Raw genomic sequence first — 16132 nt, forward strand, 5'->3', positions numbered from 1 at the left:
ACTGAGCCACACTGCTTCTCTACTCTACTCTAATAATGTACAACAATGGGAAGCGCTGCTTCTCTACTCTACTATAATCATGTATAACAATGGGAAGCAGCGTGGCTCAGTGGAAAGAGCCCGGGCTTTGGAGTCAGAGGTCATGGGTTCAAATCCAGGCTCCGCCAATTGTCAGCTGTGTGACTTTGGGCAAGTCACTTCACTTCTCTGGGCCTCACTTACCTCATCTGCAAAAATGGGGATGAAGACCGTGAGCCCCCCGTGGGACAACCTGATCACCTTGTAACCTCCCCAGCACTTAGAACAGTGCTTTGCACGTAGTAAGCGCTTAATAAATGCCATCATTATCATTATTATCACTCAATTCTTTGCCTACAGTTTTATCAACAGTAGCGTTTTGGCAAACGGAAGTGTCGTACAGGTTTATCCAAATGAAATGTATCCCGTGTAAATCTGCCTGGAAAGTTCAGTCCCGATGATCTATTTCTCCCTCCTGATCATCAGTTCTCAGCGCAAAATGGTTGGTGACGAGGCTGTGAATTGTCATGGGGAAATGTGACCCTACAGACACATCTGTATGGATTCGAGCGGGGAGCAGGAAAAGGGAACTTTTTTTATGGCATCTGTTAAGCGCTTACCCTGTGCCAGGCACTGTACTAAGCGCTGGGGTAGATACAAGTTAAGCAGTTTGCACGAAGTCCCTACCTCGCACGGGGCTCACAGTCTTAATCCCCATTTCAGAGAGGACAAAACTGAGGCATAGAGAAGCCAAGTCCAAGGTCACAGAGCAGACGAGTGGCAGATGAGTACCGAGGTCCTTTTGACTCTCAGGCCAGTGTTTTATTTATCTATTTATTTACTTATATTATTGTCTGTCTCCCCCTCTAAACTATGAGCTCGTTGTGGGTAGGGAATGTGCCTGATGGTATATTGTAACCTCCCAAGCGCTCAGTACAGTGCTTTGCACACTGTAAGCACTCGATGACTAGGAGTACTAATGATAATAATGATATCTACGAGGCCACACTGCTTCTCAAATCTATGCAGAGCTAGCTTCCGTTTCTCTAGAAAAAGAGAGAAAGAGATTGGAATATTTTGCATTAATTACGATGGTTTCCATTTTTCTAGAAAAAGAGAGAAAGAGATTGGAATATTTTGCATTAATTAGGATGGTTTCCATCCTTTCAGAATAAACCAACCTTCGTATTAGGAGAGACTCCTGGCCCTTTCTTTGATTCACAATGCAAGTCTTCCTCGGTGCCAAATTACAGGGTGAGCGTTCGGCTTAATAGTGCTACAATTAAACCGACACATCTGAAGACTTTTTAAACCACGTATTTTTCTAAATTGGCCAAATTAGCCAATTGAAAAACTCTCGTTAAGCGATTACGGCAGCTTTTTCTTTTTCCTCCCCGAACGGGTTATCTCTGCTCAATGCTAGATATTTCATTTCAGTGTCTTCAGATATCAATTGTAGAGCTAGGCTTCACGCGGCGGAGCAGAGACACAGGACAGGAACAACTTAACGGTTTTCGGCGGATTGTCAAAACACCAAAAAAAAGAAAAAGTTCTAGTTTACACTTTCCAAAGAGCCTGCCGTCTTCATAAAGAAGAATTTTGGTCAATTAAAGATTCTGAAAGGGTTTCTGTGAGGCTGTGAGTTGATGGGCTCCTCATGGAGCAGTCGGGTGAGATTTCTGAATTTAAGTCCTAATGACCCGTGTTCAAGTGGCTTTCTTCATTTCTAGCCAAGAAACTAGGACCCACTAGCTCCGCTAAACACTGACGGGGAATTTTTACCGCAAGATGCTTTGAAATTGCTCCGCTCCTTCTGCCTGGAAAGGACTCCAAGATTCTGGTTTCAGGGCCTTAAGGTTAAAAAATACAGGCAAAAGAGTCTGGTGGTAATTAAGTTAGCTTCATGATAAATAGGGTCTATTCCAGGGGTTATTTCAATTAGCAGATGCTCAGGGACAGAAGTATCCGCCCTGCCCCCCGCATTAATGATTGTGAATCCTTAAGAAGCTGTATTCTTTAGACATTGAAATAATAATAATAATAATAATAATAATAATGGAATTTGTTAAGCACTTACAATGTGCCAAGCACTAAGCGCTGGGGGGATACAAGATAATAAGGTTGAACGCCGGGGGGCTAACAGTCTTAATCCCCATTTTACAGATGAGGTCACTGAGGCCCAGAGATGTGAAGTGACTTGACCAAAGTCACACAGCTGATAATTGGCGGAGCTGGGATTTGAACCCATGACCTCTGACTCCAAAGCCCGGGCTCTTTCCACTGAGCAAAGCTGCTTCTCCAAAGAGACCTGGGCATGGAAAGGGAGATGTGGAGATATTTTATAGGGGGGAAAAAAATTCAGTATTAATGACTCGGGAAACTTTAAGGGCGGTCCAATTCCAAAGCCCTCATCTGAGTCTAAAAATCTATCGGCCCCAACTAGTGGCTCTAATCACAGTCCCAGTTCCTTTCTTTTTCTCAGTAGGATCGTGAAAAACTGTAAGCACAGGGTCACTGGAACGGTCTTGCCGGTCTTAGGAGTTTTAAATTTCTGAGAAATGATAGTCACACTTCGGCGGTTTTAGCATTCAGCGCTTGCGGTCACATTCGCCTGCGCTAAAAAAGCCCAGATGCGGAATCGTTCCTTATCCGCTCTTTCAGGAAGGCGGCGTGGCCTCGTACAAAGAGCACGACGGGTCTGAGACTCAGGAGTCCGAGGTTCGATTGCGAGGCACTGAAGTTCTCTGTGTCTCGTTTCTTCATCTGTAAAATGGGGATAAAGTACCTTGCTTCCTCCCTCCCTATCCCACCTTAATTACCACGTCGGCCTCCTCTCTCTCTCCCCACTCCGGTCCCTACTTCACTCCCCAGCCTGGATCGTTTTTCTACAGAACTGTTCGGTCCACGTTTCCCCACTATCGAGAACCTCCGCTCTTTCCCATCAGCCTGCGGCCCCCCACTTATCCAACCTCGCTGTTCTTCTGCTACAACCGCTTCCAAGAAGCAGCGGGGCTCAGTGGGAAGAGCCCGGGCTTTGGAGTCCGAGGTCATTCATTCATTCATTCAATCATTCAGTCGTACTGATTGAGAGCTTACTGGGTGCAGAGCACTGTACTAAGCGCTTGGGAAGTCCAAGTTGGCAACATCTAGAGACGGTCCCGACCCAACAGCAGGCTCACAGTCTAGAAGGGGGGAGATGGACAACAGAACAAAACATGTGGACGGGTGTCAAGTCGTCAGAACAATGGAATTAAAGCTAGATGCACATCATTGACCAAATAAATAGAACAGTCAATGTGCACATGTAAAATAAATAAAGTAATAAATCTGTACAAACGTATAAACAGGTGCTATGGAGAGGCAGAGGGATGGGGGAGAGGAGAGGAAAAAGGGGGCCACAAGGGGTTCATTCATTCATTCATTCATTCAATCATATTTATTGAGCGCTTACTGTGTGCACAGCACTGTACTAAGCGCTTGGGAAGTCCAAGCTGGCAACATCTAGAGACGGTCCCTACCCAACAGTAGGCTCACAGTCTAGAAGGGGGAGACAGAGAACAAAAGAAAACATATTAACAGAATAAAATAGAATAAATATGTACAAATAAAATAAAGCAATAAATATGTGCAAACATATACGTATGTGCAAACGTATATACAGGTGCTGTGGGGAGGGGGAGGAGGGGGAGGTCATGGGTTCAAATCCCGGCTCCGCCAACTGTCGGCTGGGTGACTTTGGGCAAGTCACTACACTTCTCTGGGCCACAGTTACCTCATCTGGAAAATGGGGATTAAAACTGCGAGCCCTCTGTGGGACAACCTGATCACCCTGTAAACTCCCCGGCGCTTAGAACAGTGCTTTGCACACGGTAAGCGCTTTACAAATACCATCATTATTATTATTACAACCCAGCCCACCCACTTCATTCCTCTAATGCAAACCTTCTCCCTGTACCTCAATCTTATCTATATCATCCAGGTCCCGCCTTTGACATGGAACGTCTTCCCTCCTCAATTTCCCCACCTCCAAAGCCTTATGGAAAAGCCCATCTCCTCCAAGAAGCCGTCCCCGACTAAGCCCCCAATTCTTCCTCCTCCACTCCCTTCCGTGCTGTCTTTCCACTTGGATTAACATACTTTAGTCACCCCTCCCTCAGCCCCACGACACTTACGTATATATCTGTATCTATCTGTATCTGTATTTATTTCTATTAATGCCCGTCTCCCCCTCTAGACTTATTTATTTTCTATTTATTTTTTTATTTTACTTGTACATGTCTATTCTATTTATTTTGTTAATATGTTTTGTTTTGCCCTCCGTCTTACTGAACACATCAGTGATTTTTACAAACCCCACGAACCTCATTTTTTCCTTACCCTCGGAAAGCATTCGGAAAAAACTCCCTGAAAAGCTAGAATAAGGAGGTGACCTGCAGGCTGCAGAATCCTACCCTGTCTTTGTATTCGTATTATTGTTTATTGTTAAGAAAAACAATGCTCTTATTAACAATGCTCACGGTTATTGGTCTTGTTACTATTAAGAAAAACAATGCTATTAACAATTATCACAGTTATTGTTCTCGTTGTTCTTATTAACAATGATCACCGTTATTGGTCTTGTTACTATTAAGAAAAATAATGCTATTAACAATTATCACGGTTATTGTTCTCATTATTATAGTTAATCAAAACAATGTTCTTATTAACAGTTATCACCACAGTTGTTACTGTTCTGCTTAAGAATAATGGCGATGACTGTTAGGCGCTTACTAGGTGCCAAGCGCTATACTGAGCGCTCAGGCAGATGCAAGATAATCCGGTTGGACAAAGTCCCTCTCTCACGTGGGGCTCCCAGTCGAAGCAGAAGGGAGAACAGGGATTGAATCCCCATTTTACAGAGGAGGAAACTGAGGCTTAGAGAAGTCCAGTGACTTGCCCAAGGTCACACCGGCAGGCAAGTGACAGGGAACCCAGGTCCTCTGATTCCCAAGTCCTTACTCTGTCCGTCAGGCCATACTGCTTTCCCTCATACGGCATCTCAGTTACCGGCTTGAGGGAAGAAGGAAGGGAATTCAAGGACTCTAGCTGTTGCCAACTTGGACTTCCCAAGCGCTTAGTACAGTGCTCTGCACACAGTAAGCGCTCAATAAATACGATTGATTGATTGATCGATTGGCTGACTGAATTTATCTATTAAATTAGAGGCATTAAGCCTCGAGTGCCAGAAGCGAGGGCTTTAGAGCGCGCCCCGAATCTTCCTCCATCTCTGTTTTGGGTCAGGGGTTCGGTTTCATTCAGAGATACCTTCTGTGCTGGGCGGTAACTCGAATCGATGCCCCTGGCCAACGACTCGTCGAGGAGGGCTTTCAGTTTCTCCGCCGAATCCTTGCTCTTCGAATGCAGGAAGCCCAAAGCTTTCAAAAAAACGAGATCGAGTTCCAAGTTCACAGTAGCAGCCATTGCGGTCCCTGACGGGAGAGAGAAAATATTGGGTTTTTTTTAACTTCTGAAGGGGGAACACATCTCTTCAGCCTAACCTGCCATCGTTACAGTTGGAAGACTCTCGCTTATCACCACAATGGCAGAGGACTGTATTAGGCGCCAACCTAAGGGAATTCAGAAGAAACTTCCTGATGAGGAGACTTTTCAGTCTGGACACAACTGAAGGCTAGAAAATAATGAAGCTTGTGGACGGAAAGCGAAAATATCAGGTTTTTTTAACCTCTGAAGGGGGAACACATCTCTTCAGCCTAACCTGCCATCCTTATAGTTGGAAGACTCTCGCTTATCACCACAACGGCAGAGGACTGTATTAGGCGCCAACCTGAGGGAATTCAGAAGAAACTTCCTGACGAGGAGACTTTTCAGTCTGGACACAATTGAAGGCTAGAAAATCATGAAGCTTGTGGACGGAGAGCGAAAATATTGGGTTTTTTTTAACCTCTGAACGGGAAACACATCTCTTCAGCCTAACCTGCCATCGTTAGAGTTGGAAGACTCTTGCTTATTACCACAACGGCAGAGGACTGTATTAGGCGCCAACCTAAGGGAATTCAGAAGAAACTTCCTGATGAGGAGACTTTTCAGTCTGGACACAATTGAAGGCTAGAAAATCATGAAGCTTGTGGACAGAGAGCGAAAATATTGGTTTTTTTTTAACCTCTGAACGGGAAACACATCTCTTCAGCCTAACCTGCCATCGTTAGAGTTGGAAGACTCTCGCTTATCACCACAACGGCAGAGGACTGTATTAGGCGCCAACCTAAGGGAATTCAGAAGAAACTTCCTGATGAGGAGACTTTTCAGTCTGGGCACAACTGAAGGCTAGAAAATCACGAAGCTTGTGGACAGAGAGCGAAAATATTGGTTTTTTTAACCTCTGAAGGGGGAACACATCTCTTCAGCCTAACCTGCCAGCGTTAGAGTTGGAAGGCTCTCGCTTATCACCACAACGGCAGAGGACTGTATTAGGCGCCAACCTAAGGGAATTCAGAAGAAACTTCCTGATGAGGAGACTTTTCAGTCTGGACACAACTGAAGGCTAGAAAATCATGAAGCTTGTGGACGGAGAGCGAAAATATTGGGTTTTTTTTTTAACCTCTGAAGGGGGAACACACCTCTTCAGCCTAACCTGCCATCCTTATAGTTGGAAGACTCTTGCTTATCACAACGGCAGAGGACTGTATTAGGTGCCAACCTAAGGGAATTCAGAAGAAACTTCCTGATGAGGAGACTTTTCAGTCTGGACACAACTGAAGGCTAGAAAATCACGAAGCTTGTGGACGGAGAGCGAAAATATTGGGGGTTTTTTAACCTCTGAAGGGGGAACACATCTCTTCAGCCTAATCTGCCATCCTTATAGTTGGAAGACTCTCGCTTATCACCACAACGGCAGAGGACTGTATTAGGCGCCAACCTAAGGGAATTCAGAAGAAACTTCCTGATGAGGAGACTTTTCAGTCTGGACACAATTGAAGGCTAGAAAATTATGAAGCTTGTGGATGGAGAGCACACAGAATTCATCTTCAATCTTGAAGGGGACACTAGAGCTTGATGGCATTATCGATTCATCAACGCCATCTGAGCCCCCGCAGCTCGCACAGCGGTGTATGAAGAGCTTAGGAACGTACAAACTAGAAGCCATGGGCCCTGCTTCTCAAGTTATGTTGCCAACTTGTACTTCCCAAGCGCTTAGTACAGTGCTCTGCACACAGTAAGCGCTCAATAAATACGACTGATTGATTGATTCTCAAGGATCTTACAAGTCAACGGCGGAGACGGAACAAGGGCGGAACGGATAAGGTGAAATGGACGAATCAGCGTGGCTCGGTGCAAAGAGCCCGGGCTCTGGAGTCCGAGGTCATGGGTTCAAATCCCGGCTCCGCCAATTGTCAGCTGTGTGACTTTGGGCAAGACGCTTCACTCCTCTGGGCCTCAGTTCCCTCATCTGGAAAATGGGGATGAAGACTGTGAGCCCCCCGTGGGAGAACCTGATCACCCCCCCCAGCGCTTAGAACAGTGCTTTGCACATAGTAAGTGCTTAACAAATGCTATCATTATTATTATTATTATTATGAATAAACTGCCCAGGAGAAGCAGCGTGGTGTAGTGGAAGGAGCCCGGGCTTGGGAGTCGGAGGTCGTGGGTTCTAATCCCAGCTCTGCCACAAAGCTGCGGGACTCTGGCCAAGTCACTTCACTTCTCTGTGCCTCAGTTCCCTCATCTGGAAAATGGGGATCGAGACTGTTAGCCCCATGTGGGACAACTTGATTACCGTGTATTTATCCCAGTGCTTAGAACAGGGCTTGGCACATAGTAAGCGCTTAACGAATGTTATTATAATTATTATTTGTGGAGCAATTGGGCATAACACTGCACTAAGATACGGTAATAATACCATATCTGATAACCAGCAGGATTTAGCAACTGGCTCATGTGAGAACGGCAAATCAATCAATCGTATTTATTGAGCGCTTACTGTGTGCAGAGCACCGTACTAAGCGCTTGGGAAGTCCAAGTTGGCAACATACAGAGACAGCCCCTACCCAACAGTGGGCTCACAGTCTAAAAGGGGGAGACAGAGAACAAAACCAAACATACTAACAAAATAAAATAAATAGAATAGACATGCACAAGTAAAATAAATAAATAAATAAATAGAGCAATAAATATGTACAAACATAAGATTGAGGATTTGTAAGGATAATCCCAAGATTGTAGGCTTTTGGGTTACGGAGGGTCCCCTTAAGCACTTTGATGCTCCCAGCTCCACAGTACTGACGGACAAATCCTTACATTTTGCCATTTTTCCAATCAATCAATGGTATTTATTGAGCGCTATGCGCCGAGCGCTGTACTAAGCACTTGGGAGAGTCCTTATCTGTAACTTATTTTGACGTCTGTCTCCCCTTCTGCACCGCAGGCTCCACGTGGGCTGGGATGGCGCCTGCCAACCCCCCGAGTTTTCCGTACGGTGCTCTGTACACGCTAAGTCCTCAATAAATAGATACCACTGATTGACCGGCGTTACTGACAGATGGGAAAGGAAGGAAGAGTGAGTTCTGAAAGGAAGCTGAGATGGTCGGTTGAAGAAATACTACATTCGAGGTACGCACCTGGAGAGTTTCCTGTCCTCTACCAGTCTCGACTACGGGAGGGAGGGTCGAGCAGAGGCCTACCCGTTCCATTCCTAGCTTGGCCAGTGGCTAGCGAGTGGAAGGCTACGAGTCAAAACTCCCCTGCGGCGGCCCGGGAGAAAGTCGAGGGCGAAGACTCGAGTTGACGGCGACGGTCAACCCCTTCCGGATTTTTCCCCAGGAAAACCCCACGGATCCACTTCCAGATGGACTGCAGATGGAGGTGGGGCGTCCTGGGAGAGATGCGTCCATGGCGACGCTATGGGTCGGAGACGACGCGACGGCGTAAGACAAGGCAGGTTTGAGGTACTGGAGTATCCGGACGACTACATCCCAGAGACAAGAGGATGTGAGAGACCGAAGAGGGAAAAGTGGCCAGGTCTGGGATGGAGATTGGGACTATACTCCTAGAGCGGTCGTTAATGTCACGTGAGTGTCCCGTGAGAGTAGGCTTAGAGGCTCAGCGGAAAGAGCCCGGGCTTTGGAGTCAGAGTCATGGGTTCAAATCCTGGCTCCACCACTGGTCAGCTGGGTGACTCCGGGCAAGTCACTTCACTTCTCTGGGCCTCAGTTCCCTCCTCTGGAAAATGGGGATGAAGACTGTGAGCCCCCCGTGGGACAACCTGATCACCTTGTTACCTCCCCAGGGCTCAGAACAGCGCTTAATAAATGCCATCATTATTAATATTAGAATGGGGTCAAAACAGAGCCTCGTGTTCATCCTCAGCAGAAGAAGAGTCGACGGGAGAGACTGAGAGCGAATGGCCAAATAAGGAATGCACCCAAAGTAAGGAATCCAAAGGCTTAAGGCAAACTCTCTGACGGAAGGAATTTGCAAATTAGCGCGACAGCCATAATAAGGGGAATTTATGCCCAGGCTTGAAATAAAATGCACTGCTAAATTTCCATTGCAGATTAGAGAAAGACTGTATTTTTCACCCCGTAGGAGGAGAGATTTCTGGCTTTTTAACCCATTTGCATTTCAAAGAAAATCAGTGCGGCAAGACATGAGAAGCTAAGAAAGGAAGTTAAATCAAGGTCACCCCCCAGCGGTGCCTCAGTTACCTCATCTGTAAAATGGGGATTAAGATTGTGAGCCCCACGTGGGACAACCTGAGCACCTCATATCCCCCAGCGCTTAGAACAGTGCTTTGCACATAGTAAGCGCTTAACAAATACCATCATCATTATTATTATTATTATTATCTGCTGTGTTTTATAGTGTTCTGCTCCCAGTGAGCACTCAATAAATACCATGGATACACTGCTGCGAAAGGTCTTCAAGAAGTTCGATATCACGCGGGAATTTTGAAAAAGCAACACGTTACCACGATCACCAAGTAATGAAACATAACAAGGCTCTTTTAGAGTAAAGAAAAAAATCAGTTGGACTCAGCAGAGAGGTCTGAAGTGTATTGAGAACCTCTTCTAAAATGTCCCTTATTCTTCATTCTGCAATTGTTTCCATGCAGTCACACGACTTCTACCATTAACTCCCAGACAGCTCAAATTTCATTTCTTCTACTGATCGAAGCCTTTAAGCCTCATCCCAGGGAGCGCAGGTTTTCTTTTTGACCGTCAATTGATCAATTGAGAGTATTTATTGAGCGCTTCCTAAGGGAAGAGCACTGAACTAAACGCTTGGGAGAACGTAATACAACAGAATCAGCGGACACGTTCCCTACCCGTTAAGTAGCGGTTCCTATCATTTACTGATTTCTGATTATTTCTCAGGACCCAGACCTATCTTACGGATAGGTGGAGCACACTGGCTGGCTCTTTTTCTTTCTAGTTTTTACATTCCTGTGGTATGCAATTTGGATATTATAGTGGGGTCATCGATAATAATACGTATTACACGCTAAAAAGCATTAGAACCCGTCAATATTATTTTAGATGGGATCTCTGGCCCACATACTGTAATGCGAGGAGAGGGAAGAAAGAGAGAAATAAGTGTTGTAAACACTACTTAGTACTCACTATGGACAAGGCGGATATAATATATATATATATTATATAAGGATATATATATATATCCTTATATATATTATATACAGATATATATATTATATAAGGATATATATATCCTTATATATATTATATACGGATATATAAATTATATAAAGTAATATAATATATATATCCTTATATATATTATATACGGATATATATAATATAAGGAGATATATATATATCCTTATATATATTATATATGGATATATATATTATATAAGGTAATATATGGTAAAGGTGATCAAATCAAGTCTCAGACTTAAGTCTGAGAAGCGAAAGACCACGCACATAACTGAAAGAATACCAGCATATCACGCAAATGCAATGAAAATAAATTAAACGTAAAAGTACTGACAGTATCGAGCGAATCAATGAAAGGATATCTAACGGGAGGGAGGCAGCGCACTTAGCCGCTCAGGGAAACGGCCCGGGCCCGGGCGTCGGAGGACGTGGGTTCTAATCCTAACTCTGCCACCTGCCTGCTGTGTGTCCTCGGGCAAGTCACTTTACTTAGTGCCTCAGTTTTGCCATCTGTAAAAAAGGGGATTCAATACCTGTTCCCCCATCTACTTAGACTGGAGTCACACGTGGGACAGGGATTGTGCCCAACTAGATGGATCTGTAGCAATCCCAGGCCGGGCTGAGAACAGTGCTTGACACACAGTAAAATAATAACAATAACGATGATGGCATTTATTCATTCATTCATTCAATCGTATTTATTGAGTGCTTACTGTGTGCAGAGCACCGTACTAAGCGCTTGGGAAGTACAAGTTGGCAACACCTAGAGACGGTCCCTCCCCAACAGCGGGTTATGAAGCGGAGCCCATCTGCCCAGTGTGGCAAAAATGGATGGGGTGGCTGCCACCATTTTTTAAAAATCATGACATTTAAATACTTAGAGAAGCAGCATGGCTCAGTGGAAAGAGCACGGGCTTTGGAGTCAGTGGTGATGGGTTCAAATCAGTTGTCAGCTGGGTGACTTTGGGCAAGTCACTTCCCTTCTCCGGGCCTCAGTTACCTCGTCTGGAAAATGGGGATTGACTGTGAGCCCCTTGTGGGACAACCTGATCACCTTGTAACCTCCCCAGCACTTAGAACAGTGCTTGGCACATAGTAAGCACTTAATAAGTGCCATTATTATTATTATTGTCCAGAGCATCCAAATAAATAGAATTAGAGACCTAGACCCATCATTAATACAAGAAATAGAATAATAAAGCTGTACAAATATAGACATATGTCATTATTACTATCCAGAGCATCCAAATCAATAGAACTAGAGATCTAGACCCATCATTAAGAAAACAAATGGAATAAAGCTGTACATATATAGACGTGTGCCATTATTATTATTATTATCCAGAGCATCCAAATAAATGCCATTATTATTATTATTATTACTATTACCCAGAGCATCCAAATCAATAGAATTAGAGCTCTAAACCCATCATTAATAAAAGAAATAGAATAATAAGGCTGCACAAATACAGACATATGCCATTATTATTATCCAGAGCATCCAAATCAATAGAACTAGAGCTCTAGACCCATCATTAATTATTATTCTATTTATTTATTTTACTTGTACATATCTATTCTATTTATTTTATTTTGTTAGTATGTTTGGTTTTGTTCTCTGTCTCCCCCTTTTACACTGTGAGCCCACTGTTGGGTAGGGACTGTCTCTATATGTTGCACACTTGTACTTCCCAAGCGCTTAGTACAGTGCTCTGCACACAGTAAGCGCTCAATAAATACGATTGATGATGATGATGATCATTAATAAAAGAAATGGAATAATAAAGCTGTACAAATATAGATGTATGCCATTATTATTATTATCTAGAGCATCCAAATCAATAGAATTAGAGATCTAGACCCATCATTAATAAAAGAAATAGAATAATAAGGCTGTACAAATATAGACATATGCCATTATTATTATTATTATTATCCAGAGCATCCAAATCCATTGAATTAGAGATCGACCCATCATTAATAAAATAAATAGAATAACAAAGCTGTACAGATATAGACATATGCCACTATTTTATTGTTATTATCCAGAGCATCCAAACCAACAGAATTAGAGATCTAGACCCATCATTAATAAAGGAAATAGAATCATAAAGCTGTACAGATATAGACATATGCCACTATTATTATTATTATTATCCGGAGCATCCAAATCAGTAGAATTAGAGATCTAGACCCATCATTGATAAAACAGAATCATAAAGCTGTACAAATATAGACATACGCCGGCCCACGTCCTCCCCCGGGCCTGGAATGCCCTCCCTCTGCCCATCTCCCAAGCTAGCTCTCTTCCTTCCTTCAAGGCCCTACTGAGAGCTCACCTCCTCCAGGAGGCCTTCCCAGACTGAGCCCCTTCCTTCCTCTCCCCCTCGTCCCCCTCTCCATCCCCCCATCTTACCTCCTTCCCTTCCCCACAGCACCTGTATATATGTATATGTGGTTGTACATATTTATTACTCTATTTATTTATTTATTTATTTATTTTACTTGTACATTTCTATCCTATTTATTTTATTTTGTTGGTATGTTTGGTTCTGTTCTCTGTCTCCCCCTTTTAGACTGTGAGCCCACTGTTGGGTAGGGACTGTCTCTATATGTTGCCAATTTGTACATCCCAAGCACTTAGTACAGTGCTCTGCACACAGTAAGCGCTCAATAAATACGATTGATGATGATGATTATATGCCATTATTATTAACCAGAGCATCCAAATCAATAGAATTAGAGATCTAGACCCATCATTAATAAAGGAAATAGAATCATAAAGCTGTACAAATATAGACATATGCCACTATTATTATGATGATGATGATTATTATCTAGAGCATCCAAATCAATAGAATTAGAAATCTAGACCCATCATTAATAAAGGAAATAGAATCATAAAGCTGTACAAATAGACATGGGCCACTATTATTATTAACCAGAGTATCCAAATCAATAGAATTAGAGATCTAGACCCATCGTTAACAGAGGAAATAGAATCATAAAGCTGTACAAATGGACATATGCCACTATTATTATTATCCAGATCATCCAAATCAACAGAATCAGAGCTCTAGACCCATCATTAACAAAAGGAAAAGACTAATAAGGCTGTACAGATATAGACATATGCCACTATCGTTATTATTATCCAGATCATCCAAATCAGTAGAATTAGAGCTCTAGACCCATCACTAATAAAAGGAAAAGGCTAATAAGGCTGGACAGATATAAACATATGCCACTATCATTATTATTATCCAGATCATCCAAACCAACAGAATTAGAGATCTAGACCCACCATTAATGAAAGGAAAGGACTAATAAGGCTGGACAGATACAGACATATGCCACTATCATTATTATCCAGATCATCCAAATCAACAGAATTAGAGATCTAGACCCATCGTTAGTAAAGGAAATAGAATAATAAAGCTGTACAAATACAGACACGTATATGTAGACATATATATCTATAGATCTATATATATTATATATATAAGTGCCGAGGGGAGCATTATTAATTAGACACACACATATATATATCTAAGTGCCGTGGGGAGCATTATTAATAATGATAATATTAATAATAATACTACTACTAATAATAATAATAATAATAACGTTATTTCCCAACCTGAGGCCTGCGGCCTCCCACGGCTGCCGCCACCGCTCCCGAAGCCGGCCGGGTCCTCGGCCTCCCCCGGAAGCGCCCCCCTGTTTCCGGTCCCCTCGGCTCCCCCCCACAAAGGTTCCGCCCGGCGCGCGCCGCCGGAAGCCGGACGGGTTTGGAGGGCGCAACGGCCGGAAGTGGCGTCATCCTACCGCCACTTCCGGCGGACGGAGCGGATTGAAGGGGGCGTGGCGGGCGGAGCCAGTGCGCAGGCGCGGGCCGGGCTTCCACGTGCTCCTGGACCTGCGAGGAGGTAAATCAATCAATCAATCAAGCAATCGTATTTATTGAGCGCTACCTGTGTGCAGGGCACTGTACTAAGCGCTTGGGCAGCGTGGCTCAGTGGAAAGAGCCCGGGCTTTGGAGTCAGAGGTCATGGGATCAAATCCCAGTTCCACCAACTGTCAGCTGTGTGACGTTGGGCCAGTCACTTCACTTCTCTGGGCCTCAGTTCCCTCATCTGGAAAATGGGGATGAAGACTGTGAGCCCCCCGTGGGACAACCTGATCACCTTGTAACCTCCCCAGCGCTTAGAACAGGGCTTTGCACATAGTAAGCGCTTAATAAATGCCATTATTATTATTATTATTGTTATTATATAGGGACGGTCCCTACCCAACAGTGGGCTCACAGTCTAGAAGGGGGAGACAGACAACAAAACAGAACATATTAACAAAATAAAATAAATACAATAGATAAGTACAAGTTAAATAAATAAATAAATAGAGTAATAAATATGTACAAATGTATATACATATATACAGGTAAAGGGCTCCAGCGCCTGCTTCCTTAGCACCTTCCCCTTTCCCAGCGGGAAAACCATCCCCAATTGGGAATGGGGACCCGGGATCCCCACATCCCTAAGGCCAGGAGGACCTAGTGACCTTTATTAAGCAGCCGGGTGACCTTGGGCAAGTCACTTCCCTTCTCTGGGCCTCAGTTTCCGTCATCTGTAAAACGGGGATTGAGATTGTGAGCCCCCCGTGGGACAACCTCATCACCTTGCATTTACCCCAGCGCTTAGAACAGTGCTAGGCACATAGTAAACGCTTAACAAATACCATCATCATCATCAGTGTGGCTCAGTGGAAAGAGCCCAGGCTTGAGAGTCGAGGTCATGGGTTCAGCGCTCAGCGCCTAGAACAGTGCTTTAGGCATAGGAAGCGCTTAATAAATAGTAATAATAATAATAATGGCATTTATTAAGAGCTTACTGTGTGATAGTAATAATGTGTAATAATGTAGTCGTAAATGCCATTATTTGCATTAATCCCGGCTCCCCCACGTGTCTCCTGTGTGACCCTCAGCAAGTCACTTAATAATAATGTTGGTATGTATTAAGCGCTTACCATGTGCCAAGCACTGTTCTAAGCGCTGGGGAGGTTATAAGGTGATCAGGTTGTCCCACGGGGGGTTCACAGTTTTAATCCCCGTTTTCCGGATGAGGGAATTGAGGCCCAGAGAAGTGAAGTAACTTGCCCAAAGTCACACAGCTGGCAGTTGGCGGAGTTGGGATTTTTTTTTTTTTAAATGGCATTTATTAAGCGCTTACTATGCAAAAAGCACTGTTCTAAGTGCTGGGGAGGTTACAAGGTGATCAGATTGTCCCACTTGGGGCTCACAGTCTTCATCCCCATTTTACAGATGAGGTAACAGGCACAGAGAAGTGAAGTGACTTGCCTAAAGTCGCACAGCTGGCAATTGGCGGAGCCGAGATTTGAACCCATGACCTCTGACTCCAAAGCCCATGCTCTTTCCACTGAGCCCA

The 16132-nt window shown here is 44.0% G+C and overlaps 1 protein-coding gene across 1 annotated transcript in view; it reads right to left on the minus strand.

The window, feature by feature from the left end:
* INTS12 (integrator complex subunit 12) overlaps nt 1-14369 on the minus strand; it is a 35307-nt gene extending 20938 nt beyond the window's left edge. Inside the window, exons 1-2 of the mRNA XM_038755139.1 lie at nt 14329-14369; nt 5323-5486 (exon numbers count right to left, since the gene is read on the minus strand). Of these exons, the coding sequence (XP_038611067.1) occupies nt 5323-5478 (156 nt within the window). The 5' untranslated portion in view covers nt 5479-5486; nt 14329-14369. The remainder of the gene's footprint in view (nt 1-5322; nt 5487-14328) is intronic.
* Between the last annotated feature and the right edge of the window lie 1763 nt (nt 14370-16132).

Source organism: Tachyglossus aculeatus, chromosome 12 (genome assembly GCF_015852505.1).
Source record: "Tachyglossus aculeatus isolate mTacAcu1 chromosome 12, mTacAcu1.pri, whole genome shotgun sequence".
NCBI classification, from domain to species: Eukaryota; Metazoa; Chordata; class Mammalia; order Monotremata; family Tachyglossidae; genus Tachyglossus; species Tachyglossus aculeatus.